The sequence below is a fragment of the Pteropus medius genome, unplaced genomic scaffold, assembly GCF_902729225.1.
Source record: "Pteropus medius unplaced genomic scaffold, Ma_sr-lr_union100, whole genome shotgun sequence".
NCBI lineage: Eukaryota > Metazoa > Chordata > Mammalia > Chiroptera > Pteropodidae > Pteropus > Pteropus medius.
The window spans coordinates 57883793-57900568 of record NW_024344378.1 but is presented as its reverse complement, the minus strand read 5'-3'; the positions used below and the strand labels follow the sequence as shown (position 1 = coordinate 57900568).

General features: G+C 47.4%; 1 protein-coding gene across 1 annotated transcript in view; it reads left to right on the top strand.

The window, feature by feature from the left end:
* The window catches only part of LOC120609630 (annexin A8), a 17672-nt gene extending 3586 nt beyond the window's left edge, over positions 1-14086 (top strand). Inside the window, exons 2-12 of the mRNA XM_039872323.1 lie at positions 2096-2186; positions 3313-3407; positions 5232-5345; positions 5802-5892; positions 6697-6776; positions 7292-7351; positions 7894-7987; positions 8234-8329; positions 9922-9980; positions 11118-11240; positions 13750-14086. Of these exons, the coding sequence (XP_039728257.1) occupies positions 2096-2186; positions 3313-3407; positions 5232-5345; positions 5802-5892; positions 6697-6776; positions 7292-7351; positions 7894-7987; positions 8234-8329; positions 9922-9980; positions 11118-11240; positions 13750-13809 (963 nt within the window). The 3' untranslated portion in view covers positions 13810-14086. The remainder of the gene's footprint in view (positions 1-2095; positions 2187-3312; positions 3408-5231; positions 5346-5801; positions 5893-6696; positions 6777-7291; positions 7352-7893; positions 7988-8233; positions 8330-9921; positions 9981-11117; positions 11241-13749) is intronic.
* The last annotated feature ends 2690 nt before the right edge of the window (positions 14087-16776 follow it).

Below are 16776 nucleotides of genomic sequence, written 5' to 3'. Positions count from 1 at the left end.
AGGAAGGGAAGGAGGGAGAGAGGGAGAGAGGGAGAGAGGGAGGGAAGGAGGGAGGAAGGAAGGAGGAGGATGGAGTGGTTGGATGTCTGGGTAGAAAATGGATGAATAGATAAGTGAATGAGTAGGTTGGTGAATAGGTAGGTGAAAGAGTAGATGAGTGGGTTAGGGACGCATAGAAGGAATAAGTGAACAGATTAGTGGGACACCAAACACAATGGGACTAAATTTTCTTCCATTTGGAAGATCTCTGAGTCTCCCTCAAATTCAGTGCCCATCTCCAATCTCCCTCCACTCCTCTACCATCCTTCTCCCTGAAAGACATACTTAAGAGGGACCATTCATATGCATCTTAGATGCCTGAGCATCTAAGAAATTCTGCAGGGCAAAATTCTAAAGAGCCCTTAGGCAAGCACTGAATTACAGATCTGGAAGTCAAGGGCCCAGGTACTTTAGTTATCTGGTTTATTTAATAATTTTCAGAACATTATACAATTCTTTCTAAACCTAACCCTCTATCCCCCATAAGCCTGTAGACTTGCAAAGACCCTGAGCTGTCAGGATGCTCAGCTGGGTGTCCTGGCACTCTATCTTCTTATAAGTACCCACTTTTCAGGAAGAAGGCTGCCTGAGCTCAAACCGTGTCTGGCTTCCCAGTATCATCTGCCACTCTCAAGGCAGTGTGTTGAGCTCTGTGAAGCCTGTCCCTACTTGCTTGTTGTCCTTATAGCTTTGGTGCTGGAAGGGGCTGAGGTGGCTGGACCTGCTGCCTTCCCTCAGATGGTACTGACTGGGAGATGCCTAGCCTGATCTAGAACCCATACCCCAGGGCAGGGGCAAGGGAGTTCTAGTGGCTTCTCAGTGCAAGCGGTGGCTCTGGCTGGTACCAGCCTGTTAACCAAGGGGGCATTCTGTGAAGAAGACATGACAGTCCCACAGAGCCCACAGGGGAACCAGCAACTCCTCACAGCCAGACCAGGCAGGCCAGTCTTTCATGGTGCCCTCATTTATCAAATAATTTTCCTCCCCAGCTGATGCACTCCATAGGTCCGCCTAACCCCAGGAACACCCCCTCCCACAAAATGCAGCGTCATTCCCTTTCTCTTATTCCCCTGTACTCATACCCTGCAATGGCCCCATTTCTCCTCCCAAGCTCCCATCACCCCAGAGAAATCTCTGACACCCTCAGGAATTTCATCACGAAAGATCCAAGAACAGTCTTGGCAAGAAGGTTGAGGGAAGGAAAACTGCAGGTACAGGTAGGACCCTTCTGAAGACAAGAGTGTGAGTGGGAACACACATGGTATATGTGCCCTGATACCCCAATAAAACCATTGCTAAACTCTAAGGGATGTCCACCTCCAAGCCCCTGCTGGTTCTTTCTTAGGCCAGCCACCCCGCTCCCACTCACAATCCCAGGACATCTCCCTGGTTCTTCCCTCCCGGCAACACCAAAGGTAATATCAATGCTCTAAATCCTCTTCTTGCTGCCCCCACAGTGTGATGGCTCTGGAAAGGGCCACGGTGGCCACCTTCAAAGTCTTTGCCTGCACTGTTGGAGCCTGCAGCTCCCACCCTACCACCCCACCCACCCCACCCCAGGGCTGGTACTGACTCTGAGAGCTAAGATTCTATCTCTCAGGGTGACAGGAGACTGCTGACCAGCTTGGCCCTGCCTCACTTCTCCTCAGAAGACCCCTCCCTCCAGCCTGAGGTCTGAGCTGGCAGGACAAGCCTCCCCTTGGCCAGGGTGGCTAATAGGCATGTGGGGCCTCTACAGCCCTGAGGTAAGAGGGCTATATGGCAACTTGGTGCATAGTAGACCAAGGCACACTTTCCTCAATACATATCTGCTGGAAACTGTCATATTCAGAAGCTGCAGCCCTGGACCAGGAAGAACTCTTCAGGCCTTCCCTCACCCAGATAAACAGTCAGGAAGAGCCAAGCCAGGCAGGGCTAGGAGGAGCTGGAGGCTCAGCCACTGGGCCTACAAGGGCTGAGCTGGTGCTCACCTGCTAGGGTGGGCTGAAAAGTGGACCAAGAGCCTGGGATGCCCTCTGCGACTTCCCACTTTGAGAAAGCCTGGATTCTCTTGCAGATTGAACAGGAAGGCGTATCAGTGAAAGGCAGCCCCCATTTCAACCCAGACCCTGATGCAGAGACCCTCTACAAAGCCATGAAGGGGATCGGTGAGTGGGCATCTGTGGCCTCGCCCCAGGAATGCTGTGACTCTCTGGGGCTCTGCCTGCTGCACTCAAGACCCCTCTGCTCACAGCCCTGGAGAGGAGATGCCAGGGACAGCCCAGGAGTTGGGTCTTCCCAAAACCCTCTGAGACTGACTTCCAGCACCCAGAAAATCACAAAGGTCCTACCTTCCCCAGCACTGGTCTATACACACTCCCAAGGCGGAATAGGGGGAGGGTGGTTGTGCCTACTTGAGTAATGGGATTGGTGGGGAGAGGAGCATCTGCTGCATGTGCCTGCCTGTCCTTGTGCAGGCAACTTCACCCAACTCAGTCTGAGCTTTCTCACTCATAAATGACTTCAAGATCTCTAGACCCTGCTGTCACTATAAATGTTGAATGGGATGATGTTGGAAGTTTTATGGGGCTGAACGAGGCCCAGAAGGCAACAGCACACAGGTTCTGCAGCTTTTCCCCTGCCCCACTTCCCCTGGCCAGAGAGCAGCCTCCTGCCCATCTCTAGTATCTGCATTCCTATACATAGGAAATTCCTGTGATCAGGGAAATTTGGACAGCCTAGCCCCAAAAGCCCTAATGCCATCACCCCAGGTGGGATTTACCCCCTAACTGGTTCTGACAATAAATTGAGACATCATCAAGAGCTACCATTCCTAGACAAGCCTAGATAGCATGTTTGTGTCCTCTATTTCCTGTGTTATTTCTACTTCTCAAAGGAGAAAGCAGAGGCTCATAGAAGTGATACAGAGATGATGCAGTTTGCTACTGGGATACTAGACCAGGACTCAGATCTGGTTTTCTGGACCCTTAGTCCCGACCTTTCCCCAATGCCACCAACATAAGTGAGGTCAGAACAGGAGGTCTCGCTGATAAAGCTAAAGGCCCCAGGCAATATCTAGAGCAGATCATATGGGGCTAGGCAATGGAAGTGAGGAATGGACAGATGGATTTTCTGTCTAGCTTTCTTCTCTATACTGAGAATCACCAGGTTTTGAAGCTACCCAGGTGGTATGTTCCCCAGTGCTTTGCCACCAAGTGGCTGCCCTCCCTCTTCTCCAGTCCTCATCAGCCCCCTTGGGGGCAGTGAGGGTGCTCAAGCTATACACCCCTGCAGGGACCAATGAGCAGGCCATCATCGATGTGCTCACAAGGAGAAGCAGCACACAGCGGCAGCAGATTGCCAAGTCCTTCAAAGCTCAGTTCGGCAAGGTAATGGGGACACTGGCAGGGTGGAGGAGGCGTAGGGTTAATGAGGGGCTGGGGAACTGCGGCTGCCAGAGACAGCCTGAAAGGGAGGTCCATGATGGATGAGCCCCATCTCTGGAGGCCAGCCCACTGTAAACACGTGGCATATGGAACATACTTGTCAACAGAAAGAACCCGAATCTTTGAAAATATTAGATTGTTATCTAGGGCCTTGCTCAAGGGAGGAAGAGCAGAGCGTCAAGAAGCTTTAAAACAGTGCTCTAACTTCAGGAAAGTGGGAGGTGCTTCTGTAGACAGAAGAGTAAGTGAAAAGTGCATCTGATGCATTTGAAGTTTCAATTAGGGTACATACAGTTAGACGTCAAATGGAAGGAATGTGTAGAAAAGATAAGATTGAGTTGTTGTGCCCACTGGCATCGGAAAGTTTTAATTAGGATCTGGAAACAATTAAATTACTTTAAAATTGTTTAAGGTGATTTTTATCAGGATGTGAAAAAGAACAAATACTGTTATCTATATCATTGATCTTTTGTGTTGAAAATGTGTAAGTCATATACCTGATTATCCCCCATGGTTCATGCCTTAGAAAGAAATTTTTGGAAAATTCATCATTCTCTCTTGATTACTGATTAAATCAGAGAAGCTGAAGCACCATTTCCTTTCTCATATTTATACTAAAAAAGAGATGCATTATTTATCTGAAATTCAAATTTAACTAACCATCCTGTAATTTATCTGAAAAACTACTTATGGCTCCCCACACCCTGCCTTGGTGTCCAGTCTTCTGCAGTCTGGCCCACCTCCCTTTTCCAGCTTCTCACTCACTTCACTCCTTCATGTTTTCTCCAGGACCCCATCCTTGAGCTATTTCCCTGCCTCTATGCTTTGCCTGTCCTGTCCCTGAGCCAGGAACGCCCTTAATTTTCTCATGCGCTGTGTGAGAGAGGGAAGACACAGGTGGAGCTCTGCTCTATCCTGGGGCATGAGCAGTCTCATGTTGAAGTTTCCTCCTCACAGAAACTAGAAGGGCAGAGAGCCCTCAGCTTGAATCTTTTTCTCTCCTCCCACCTTCTACCTCCCTCAGGATGGAGACATGCATTGGAGTGCTAGGTAAACACAGAAATAGATGCTTGCACAGCCATGGTTGCCATAAGCCTCCTCCATCAGTACACATTGTTAGTTTAGAGATTTAACAAAGGGAGATGAGTGATAAAGCCCAAATAGTCCATGGAAGAAATCAATGAGCATACTTTTTAACACAAGAGGAAAATGATGTTCTAAAAGGTTAAGTTGCCCAAGATCCCAGAGTCTGTGAGCAACAAGGCTGGGACCTAAATCTAGGTCTCACAAGGCCTGTGTTCCTTTGCTGTGTTGTGCAGAGATCATCTAGGTGTGGCCTTATGGCTTCTTGTAGAAAGCACCCTTAGAAAAGGACATGTGAGAAAAATTCCTTAATTCATTCATGCATTTATTGAGTACCTGTGAGCTAAGTGACAAGAGCTTGATGGTAAGCGATGACAAACTTGTACTTCGGGCTTTTGATATGCCCAGTACTATACTGAGAGCTGAGTCGAGCCACAAGCATCTCTCCACCAATCCCCTAAGCAGTGATATAAAGCAGAAGTACCATTATCTTCATTTCTCATGTAAGTGTAGTGATGTCTAGAGAAGCTAAGTTGCTGGCCCAAGAAATCCCAGCCAGGACCAGCACATGGCAGAAGTCATGTGGGAATCTAGCCAGAGCCGCTGGGCACAACCACCATCCTGCTGCCTGCACATGGATGAGTGCAGCATGTAGATCATCACCCTTCCTTGTTCCTGTATTAGGATCTCACTGAGACCTTGAAGTCAGAGCTTAGTGGCAAGTTTGAGAAACTCATGGTGGCCCTCATGTACCCACAATACAGATACGAGGCCAAGGAGCTGCATGACGCCATGAAGGTAACTAAGCAACGGAGTCGGGGCAGAAATGCTTATGAGGACTGGGTAGGGGAGCAATGCCTGGGACTCCTTTCCTAGAAGAGCTTGGCGCTGGGAGCTCTGAGCTCCCCTTCAGTCACCATTTGGAGTAGTCACCTGGGCCCTGGCTGAGAGCAGCAAGCTTCCAGCCTGATGCTCAGACTGCAACCAAACATGGGACTGACCAGCATCTGCTGCCCCATGGCCATGATGAAGCCAAAATCAGTAATTCTGAGGATATCATTAAACCAGGTGTGTAGGAACTGGAAACTAGCCTCTGTAGTCTCATGCCTGGTCCCTCGATTGCCCATTATTTCCCACCACTCTTTTTGCATTTGCCGATGACTAAGAGAGAATCAAGCATCTTGACTAAAGAGGGTGTGAACAGTCAGAAGGGCCCAGGCAGAGCTCTCAGCATACTGAGGTTATTATCCACAGGGTTTAGGGACCAAGGAGGGTGTCATCATCGAAATCCTGGCTTCTCGGACCAAGAAACAATTGCAAGAGATAATGAAGGCATATGAGGAAGGTAAGGAACCTGCAAAGAGGAAGGGTGCAGAACCTGAGGTAAAGGCTCACTTGGGAATGGCCACAATTTTTGGCAGCCTGGTAGGAGACAAGGAACAATCAGTGTATTAGGCCACGTTGGATTGGGCCCTGTCTGGGCTTTTCCACACGTGGTGCTAAGCATCTACTGTGTGCCAAGTCCTGTGCCTAATAATGAGATTAGAAGTAACTCAGGTGGATCTCTAAGCTCCCTAAGCCCATGGGCTGCTGGGAGAAAAGGCATGGACCCACTAAATTCTCTGCCCCTTGAGGGCATGGTAGCGCTGTAGACTATGGGCTATGTTAGTGGCTGGGGCAGGCTCCTCCTTTCTGGGCACAGGCTAACTCAGGGCTCTATTGCACTGGAGGAAAAGGAGGTAGTTGTGGACCACAGGCCAGCTATCAGGGAGTCTACAAGATGCAAGGCATACTGAGGCCAGCCTGTCCTCCACAAGGAACCATCTGCCAAAAAAAGAGGCTCTGGCTTTGACAAACAGCAAAATGAAACAGAGCTCAGTCAATAGCCAGGGCCGGGCTCTCTGTCCTGGCCTATCTTTGTTCTTCACCCTAGGTTGGCAGTCTGTTTCATTTCTTACTTCTGAACAATCATCAAGTGTTGGAGCCTCTGCCATTCAGACACCTGGGCAGTGTCCACTCTTCATGTCAAGGACTTGTCCTTCTTGGAAGGCTTTAATCAGGAGAAGTGTGGGAGACAGGGCCAGGGGGAGGAAATCAGGCCATGGGGAGAGGAAAGCAAGACTACTCTATGGTCCTGTTTCCCCTACAGACTATGGGACCAGCCTAGAGGAAGACATCCAAGCAGACACCAGCGGCTACTTGGAGAGGATCCTGGTATGCCTCCTGCAGGTATTACAGCCCAGGCTCTTGGAATCCCCTTGTCTGGGAGATTCCAAAGCTCCACCCCAGAGAGCAGCTCTTAAATAACTACTAAAGGGGGGTGAAGAGGGGGTGGGGACAGGGGTGGGGTACAGCCCCAGCGGCCGGTGCCCACTAGAGATGTGTTAGTGTGGTTGGAGGGTTCTCACTGCAGAGCCCCCACACCTCTTCTAATGTAGCCACATGAGGGAACCCAGAAGTGGGAGGAGAGTGCCCAATCAACAAGCAGGTCTTCACATCAGGCTCCATGCCAAGCACTTTGCTTACCTTAGCTCACTGCATCCCCCAACTCCCTAAGAGGTGGTCCTTACTACTCTCATTTTACACATGAAGAAAATGAGCTTCAGATATAATAACTGACTTGCTGAAGTTCTCATGGCCAAAAAGCAGCAGAGGCCTGCCTGCCCTCCTGCCCAGCTATCCCCTCTGCTCCAGCTTCTCTGGTCAGCCAGCTGACCTCATGGGGCTGCCTCTTCTGTTCTTAGGGCAGCAGGGATGATGTGAGTGGTTTTGTGGACCCAGGACTGGCTCTTCAAGATGCACAGGTGAGGCTACGCCTTCAGCAACTTCTGCCTTGTACCCAACCTCTGCCATCTAGACTCCAGGGACAGATCCCTGGCACCCTCACCCAACCCTTCTACTCATGGGGATTTTCTTTGATGCTAATCTGGCACCCAGTTCAGCTCTCTGCAAGCCTTTACCCTCTGGTATCTGAGGAGGACAGTGAGGGTGTTGTGGAGACTCAGAAACAGGAAAGAGATGGTGTCTGCTGAAGATCTATCCTGTCAAGATCAGCCCACAAACCTGGGCCTCTGAGGACCAGATGTGTATATTCAGCTCTCTATAGGTCTGGCTGCTGGCAGAGTGGTTGGAGGTACCCAGAGGCAGAGCAAAGCCTCATGGTGGAGGGACTTCTTAGAGTAGCTCCTGGCCTGATTCTTGAGAGAAGAATTTAACCACTTGGAAATAGTGAGCTCCTTATCAAAGAGAGGATAAAACAGAGAATGTCAACCTGGCAGTTGGATAGGGGCTGTCCCTTATCTCCTTGCTCTCCTTCACTGGCTTGTTGTGGGTGTCCCAATACCAGGATCTCTATGCAGCAGGCGAGAAGATTCAAGGGACCGATGAGATGAAATTCATTACCATCCTGTGCACACGCAGTGCCACACACCTGATGAGAGGTACCAGGAAGGGTGGGAGGAGGAAGTGTCAGGGCCACAGAGGGGTCCCTGGCCACAAGGCTTCTCCTTTCATGCTGAATGTCCAGTGTGTAGCCTTGTCAAGTCCTGGAGTTGGGGAGAGAGCCAAAAATTCCTGGTCCAAGTGGAGGTCAAGGGTGGCACACTAATGTGCAGTCTCTGATCTGGGTGTCTAGGAACATCATGCTGAGATCCACATGTCTCCTAAGAGAAACCCTCTCTCCACAGTATTTGAGGAATATGAAAAAATAGCCAACAAGAGCATTGAAGACAGCATCAAGAATGAGACCCACGGCTCGCTGGAGGAGGCCATGCTCACAGTGGGTAAGACACAAAGCTCGGTCCTGTGTCTGCAGTGGGGCAGTGCCCAGGGCTGTCATAGTAAGCAACTAGGTCTTTATATTTATCTTTAGGAGACTCCCACCCACCCACCTCACACTCTCACCATGTTCCCTTCACTTTAGCAATTGTACCCAGTGTCTTCAGTGTGCTATGTTCTGCCATTGGTTGTTCGCTGTGCTGCTCATGTAGTGTCCATGCTGTGTGAGTATGTGAGTGTATGTTAGTGTGTGAATGTGTGTGCATATGCACACATTTTCAGAATTTGCCAGACCCCAGGCCTGTGCTCACTCTCAGCAGCCACACAGAGAACATTCTGGTTATGATTGTAAAGCCCTAAAGAAAGTTACCTATGTGGACCTTAGCCAAGGACCTATGTCTGCCTCAGTCTGAAGAAATTATGATGTGTAGTTGGAGTCTAAAGTGAGTGATTAGCGGTCAAGAGCACATTTTGAGGTCCAAAGCTGAGATCGTGGTAAGACAAGTCATTGTAGAGAGAAGAGAGAGGCCCAGGGACAGTGGAATTTTTCCTCTCCTCTCTCCGACTATGGAGTCAAGGTCAGAGTCTCAGGGCTGGGACACTCAGCTCTACACCAGGCTGTCCTCATTTAGTGCCAAGCAGACAGAGGACTTCTGTGATGTATCTGCATCTCTAGGGGTAGACCAGGACATCTGATACTCCTCAGCTGGCTTGGACTGCTGTGATAAAATCCAATCTATGTCAGAGCAACTAAGCATGCCCCCTGCTCTAATCTCAGCTTCCAATTCATGCCCTGGATCTGGTTTGAACAACCTCCTGAATAAATCTTTAGGCAGGGAAAAGTGAAAGTGTACAGTGCTCTACTGTGCTAAGTACTTCCTATCCATTTCTCCTTGAAGACTCACATCATCCACTTCACAGAGGAGGACAGTGCAAGACAGAGAGGTCAAATAATGCAGTCACACAGTGTCATCAAGGTAGAATTACTTGAACACCTACTTACTTCATAGCCCATGCTATTTCTAGTGCCCTGAACTAAAACATCAGCTTACTTCACCCAAATGCTGTGTCTCTGAAAGCAAACATGGGGCCACTCTCTGGGCCAGATGCCCCTGGGTGCATTAGTGCTCCAGGGCTGAGCCCACTTATCACACGAAAATTCAAACGCAGGGGCCTTGCTAATAAGTGACATGTAAAGTGGGTCTCTGAGGCCAGTGGTCACTATAACTATGGCTCCTCTGTCAAACTGAGTGGCTGGATTCTTGACAGAGATGCCTCTGTAGTGTGAGAACCCAGGGGCTTCCCTGGGCAGAGCCGTGTTCTGATGGACCAGCACTGCAGGCTCCAGTGCATTTCACACCTCATCCTTTTGCCTGCCAGCTCTGGGCCTTTGTACTTGTGCCCAGTGACCCAGGCTCCCTTCCCTGTCCCACCCTGTCTGACACAAAGCCTCTAATTTTGGAACTAGTGAAGGCACAAATAAATAGGCCAAGACTTGCATAATGTCGACCCTTAAGACCCAAGACAAGACATAAACAAACAAATACACAATGCTGCCTACCACCCAGAGTTGTTAACAGAGCTTTCCTGTTTTCAGTGAAATGCACCCGGAACCTCCACAGCTACTTTGCAGAACGTCTTTACTATGCTATGAAGGTAACTGTTCTGAATTCTGCCACCTTACTTTTAGCCCTGTGCACAACCAACTGCAAAGCCAGACTGCTTAGAGCCACCACCATCTTCTAAGAGAAGACTTTTGGGTCTTCTCTTATGCCCACCTCTTGTGATCATACAGTTTTAGTTCTCAGAGGGTAAACTGAGTCTGGGGAAGGGAAGCCACATCTCCTGAAAGCTGCATTTGAGCAGGGGCTTTCACAAGTGTTTATTGCACTGAACTCAACAACAATTCTATGAAGCCCAAGTCATAAATGCCATCCTAGAAATGATGAAACTAAGACTTGTGGTCAAAGTCACACAGTTGGTAAGTGGCAGAGTCTTGATTTGAGCCCAAACCTGTCCAATTGTCCTTTTTATCTCACCATGTGGCCTCCTTGAGTTCACAGGCCAGGATTTCCAGGAAGTCATGGAACCCTTTGCATTCAAGATGGAGACTGACACACATAGCAACTCAATTTTCCTGCATGTGCTTGGGTGCCAATCTGGATTTGCCTGTGATCCAATAGGCTGCACTAGCCAAAGATGTCCAAGCCACTAGTATCAGAGGGAGTTTCTGGTATCTGGAACCAAACTGAGATGTAAACAGTCAAATTAATTCCCCAAGACAAAAGTCAGTGGCCACCTTCTCTGATTTATGGTTGCTGACACCACTTGAAGTCAGAACCCCAAGCTCTCCTAGCAGGAAATGAGAGCAGCCAAGAGCTTTCTTTGTTCTTGTAGCTCTGTATGACATGAGACTAGTCAAGGATAAAAGTGAGCAGGAAGATGCTGTTTGTGAATTAGCAAGTTAAGCTGAATTTCATAATGTTGCTGCCCTCGGAGGAAGTCTTATTTCTGGAGCAGTGAGTATTTTGTGTCTAGAATCTCATATGGCAAACCAAACATTGCAATTTGGAGCATTTGGCTTCTGATAAGGGAGAAGATGTGAGCAGTGAGGGAGAAGAGATTAAGAGAATGGAAACCCTAAGCCATGAATACATCCCTCTTAGTGCTTCACCTGCTGAAGCAGGCTCATTCCTGTGAAAGCCCCTGGACTCTACAGCACAGATTTGTCCATCATCACACAAATGGACTGGAAAAGTAAAAAGTGATCCTTGATTGCTGTGTCTTAACCAGGGAGCAGGGACACGCGATGGGACCCTGATAAGAAACATCGTTTCAAGGAGTGAGATTGACTTAAATCTTATCAAGTGTCAGTTCCAGAAAATGTATGGCAAGACCCTCAGCAGCATGATCATGGTAAGCCATGAGTTTCCAATTCTCACACCAGTTTGAAACGGAGACATTACTGGGATACCTGGGTGCTGTGACCAATGTCATAAGTCACATATGTTCATCCCTTCCTTCCCAGTGAGCATCACACTCTTGCATTCATTGCCACATGGTATGTAGAGAGATCAGCAACAAGTTCAATGTAGCTAGCAAGAGTCTGGAGGGGAGCACAGGAGGCAAGCAGAGAGCAGATGATGGAGTCCCCTGTACATGGCACCCAGAAAGCTGGCTCTGCATTTGAGTTATTGCCCCCATTGAAAATGACACATCAAATCCTTGCTGAAGGAACCATATCTGAAGAGTCAATAAAAGTAAATAGTTTAGCAGGAATTGAGGTGTAGCATTTAAATCTAAATTTAAGTAGTCCTGGCAGTAAAATTTTAAGGAGATAAATCAGATGGGCTCCAGTGGATTACTTAACCAGATTTCAGTTAGTGAAAATTCTGGAGCCGAGAAAATGCAGAGTGATTATCACTGCGCTGTAACCTTGAGAGAAATAGCTCTTTTAGACATTAATGCACATTGAGGCTTTGACAATTTCATTAACAGAAGTCAAATCATGAAAAATGTATCCTGAGTCTTCATTGGCTAGTAAGTCAAGTCTCTAGTTATTCTACAAATGTCTATTGTTGACTGCACTTTCTAAGAAACACATAGTTTACAATATGTTAAAAAGACATTCTGCTTTAAGATGTTTCAGAATAGAGTAGTAGATAGGCCGGGTAAAGGAGGATGGAATTATTCTTCGTTTGGTTTAGGCCTTCCAGCCAGTCTTGCCAAGAACAGGAGAGCTAGGCACAAACCAGCTAGTGCAGTATCACCTACAGAATGACTTTCTCAACATACAGTTCCAGCTGAGTATCATGAATTCCTTTAACCATACATGGTATCTGTGATGTAGAGGACATTTCTATTCCTTTTCACCATTCCAGTTAGATGGAGCCACCACCATCAGCCACCATCAGAAGAACAAAAGCACTGCTGAGTCAAAATGATCACTTTGACCCATCTAAGATATCAACCTCATGATGGAGATACACTTAGCAGGCTAATTAGTGCATAATCATTATTATAGCCCCTTATCTAGACATACATGAAGCCCATCCTCAGATTTTGCCTAAATTTGTCATTTAAGAAAATTTAGTCAGTATTGTGAAAAGTTGGCCAAATATTTTCTTTTTAGTTCAGACCACTCTCTGTAGATGTCATTAAAACAAAAACGGTTTCCAATAGTGATACTAGCATTAAAAACTCCTGCATAGAAATTTATAGATAAATGTATAAAAACCCACATATAACTTTATACCCATACATTTGAAAAGATAGACAGAATGAATATATATATATAACAAAAACTTTTGTAAGTAGTAAAAAATAATAATTTAAATTGTGGTTAAAAATCTACAAGAATATTTCAGGCCCTAATGACTTTACAAGCAAATTTAACTAATCAGTTAAGGAACAGATAATTTCCATGAGACATAAACTGCTATAGAGCATAGAAAAGTGGCACTAGCTCCCAGCCATACTACTTAATCAGTGAGTGGCCTTGGATAAATCCAGTATCCTCTTTAGGTCCCATTTCCCTCAACTACATCAGAACAGAATTGGATGATATGCCCTTTCCTGACCCCTGGCTCTGTATGCAGATCCTTTACTAGCCAGTTCTAGCAGAACCTGTGTAATAGCGAAGGAGACTGGTAGGCCACAGAAATGGTCTTCAACCATTGGACCTATGGGGTCTATCCTATTGGGAGATGAATGTCGTTTGACTCTTATATGAGCCAGCCTCTGTGCAGGCAAGCTCACCTTTCTCCCGCTATTTACTCCATACCACATCTCAACAAGGTTCATATCATCATCATTTATAGATAAGAGGACAAGTCTCAGAGTGATGAAGGGACTTGCTTCAGCCACAGGATCAATGAGTGACAGAGCCATGGTCCAGGTTCTGGTACGCCCAGAGAGAGCCCAAGCTCTCGTCATCACACCTCCAGGTGTGTCAGTGGGCATCCTGCTTTGAGCCTTGGTTTCCTGATCTGCAATAAATGTTGAATAAAATGGGTCATGTTGGAGAAATGAATGGTCAGGCACACCTAGGTCCTGAATGAAACATGGAGAAGAGCCCTGGGACAAATGAAAGGGTAAGGGGACCACTCAAACATCTTTACTCAAGATCAGAACTGTCTCTGTGATTCATTTTCTACATCAAGCGCCCACCCCGTAGTTAGTAAGATAATCAAAAGGAAATGCAAAGGAATAGCCTGAAATGGAAAACAAAGAAAGATGAGTGATGTAGTGTGGGGCCTGTGGCATAGAAACTGCACAGGAATCAGCCAAGCCTCCTCCAAGTAGCATAGCTCCTAGGAATAATAAAAGCAACTGTTCCTGATGGAGGTGACTGATGTCACAAACACTGGGCCAGGCCAATGTCACAAACACCCCCTTCTAACTCTCATGTCCCTCCTGTCCTCAGGGAGACACTAGTGGAGACTACAAGAATGCCCTGCTGAACCTGGTGGGCAGTGACCCCTGAAGGCTCAGAAGTACAAGAGCAAAGGCCAAGAAGCCAAAGCCACCAAGCCCTGCTTGCTCAGCCTTGGCCATGGGTGGAGGTGAGGGTAGGGGACACAGCAAGCTTTTCAGTCTTCTATTTCCCAGCTTTCAGTGCATTTCAGCTTTTTTTTTTTTTTTTTTTTTTGCTTAGAAGAAGGGATCAGCCCGGGGCTCCTCCCTCCTCTGTCCTCCCAGATCTGAGCACATTACCAATCTTAGCATCCATCTGGCCCAATAAATATCTTGGCTTGAAGGAGTCTCATGGTTGTTTCTTCCTTCTTTATACAGGAGCTTTCCAAACTTGACTGGTCATAGAGGCCCCTGGGCATAGGTAATACAGATACCTGCCCCCTTCTCCATCTACTAATCTGGATCTGCAGAGAAGGAACCAGGGAATATGAAATTTTAATATGTGTCTCAGCTGATATGCTTCTCTCTCAGGCAACCAGTGGGAAGGCTGTGATGCCTATTTGTTTCAGAGCAGACACTCATGGGCAGCTGAGAAAGGAACACATATATCTGGGTAAACCGGGATGTCACTAGCATTCATTCACTAGCCTCACCTAAAAATGTTAGAAGGTAGAAGAAAATTCTCTCACTGTCCTACAAACAGAGAAAGCTGCAAATCAATGATCTGACCCAAGGACATTGTGCTGAGTCTCAGGCTTCTCCAGTCACTAATCAAATTAGCTGCTCTTTCCTTCTCTGACACAAGCATGCAGCATCTCTTATCCCAACCGAATGGCAACAGGAATGGAAGAAGCTAAGATGCCTATGTTGTGCGTTACAGAATAATAACGATTTGTACAGTCCAATCTAAGTGTCTTTGGATATTTAGCAGTGACCAAAGTAGGACCAGTTTAATTTGTCAGTGGACATAAAAGGAATGTGATTTTGAAAAGCTTTGGTAGGGAGAGGGGTGATCAAACCTAAGCACACAGGTGGGCATTTTCCTGTGGAAGCACTTTGAGTGATCTGTGCCCACTGTCATCCTAGGGACAGCTCTTTCTATTCGTCTCCTGATTTACAGCCTAAATTCTGACATCTCGAAGTCAAAGGAGGTTCAAAAGCTACGTGCTCCTATCCCAACCTGTTGCTTGCCTTCCCTTCATATCATCTGTCTGGGGGGTGCAGCTGTTCTTAGCTACTTCCAGTGATGGGAACTCACAGCCTCCTTGGACGTCACTGTCTTTTCCCAAGTGTCATCAGTAGAGTTTTTCCCAACAAGTGTCGCCTGGAGCCTGCTACTCTCGACTCTGCCATCTAGGGCCACAACGTTATTTTCCACTAACGACTTTTCTGATACATGAAGACAGCCCACATTTTCTGCCAAGACTTCTTCTTTCAAAACTAAATGTCCCCAGTGCATTCAACTGTCCCTCCTGGTATGAGTCCACATCGTCTGAACACGCTCTAGTTTTCAAACTCCCTCTTAAAGTGCTACTTAGAGGAGTCACAGCATACCTAGGATCAAGGAGTGAGACAGATTAGTGAGACAGGAACAAGGCAGCTTTGAGCTCACACAGATGGAAGATAGATTCTGGCTCTGCCCTGAATTGGCTCCACAACTCTGACCTAAAATCAATCAATCTCTCTCTCTCTCTCTCTCTCTCTCTCTCTCTCTCTCTCTCTCTCTCTCTCTCTCTCTCTCTCTCTCACCTTTAAATGCAGGAGTGGGGTTCCAGTTACAATTGCTGCGTTTTAAACCACCCCAAAACTAGTGACATAAAACCATCATTTTATGATGCCCACAGGTTCTCGTAGGTCAGGAATTCAGCTGGGGCACAGTGCTAATAACTTGCCTCTGCTCCAGCAAGGCTGGGGCTCTGTCAGGGAGATCTGAAGTTTGGGGGAACTCTAGGGCAGGGTGATGGAATCATCTGGAGGCTTCATTCACTCACATGCAGGGTGCCTGGGTGAGACGGCTGGAAGGCTGGGCTCAGCTAGGACTATCCTCTGGTTCTCCTACATGTGGTCTCTCCAGCATGGAATCACAGGGTAACGGGTTTCCTTATGTGGTAACTCAAGGCTTCATTGCCTTCTGTGACTTAACCTCAGGAGTCATGCAGATCACTTTTGCCTTGTCCTATCTTTCAAAGATATCACAAGCCAGCCCAGATTCAAGAGAAGCGGACACAGCCCCCATCTATCAATGGGAAGAGAGTCAAAGAATTTGAAGGCCATTTTTTTAAATCTACAACAAGTAGTTTAAAATATTGAATCATTTATGAAGCACAATTGTCCATGCGAATGGCTGTTGTCTGTAGGCAGCAATCCTTAGCTCTAGGTTTGGTGGCCCCAGGCAAAGCTCCTGGATCCTGAGGATTCTTTTTTTTTTAGTTAAAGTCCTGTCCTGGAATTTCTATGCTGAGTCACTGAGTCACTTTCTGCCAAAGCCCTTTAGGACAGACTTAAAGCAGCCATCTCCATCCTTTTTGGCACCAGGGGCCAGTGCTCCTATGAGAACCTAATGCCTAATGATCTGAGGCAGAGCTGAGTTGCTGATGCTAGTGCTGGGAAGCGGCTGCAAATACAGATGAAGCTTTGCTTGCTCGCCTGCCACTCATCTCCTGCTGTGAGGCCTGGTTCCTAATAGGCCACTGACCGGTACTGGTCCACAGCCAGGGAGTTGGGGACCCCTGACTTAGAGGATTCCTCTACCCTGCAATCCCTTTGGAATGTTGGTTCTCTATATACCTAAAGAATCTCTAGGATTCTCTTGAGACCCACCCAAAAGCAGCCTGACCTACCAAATTGGGGCTTTGAAAAGCTGCAGCCAAGGAGACAGCACAGAAAATGTTGTCACAGCTGTGTCCAAGTGAAACTGGAAGGAAACCAAGTCCAGGGCTCGTGCTGCCTGTGCCACTCAGGCAACAGACTCACACAGGAGTTGGGATATTTAGAATAAGCGTTTATTGTCAGAGCACCAGTGATCTGAGAAGGCAGC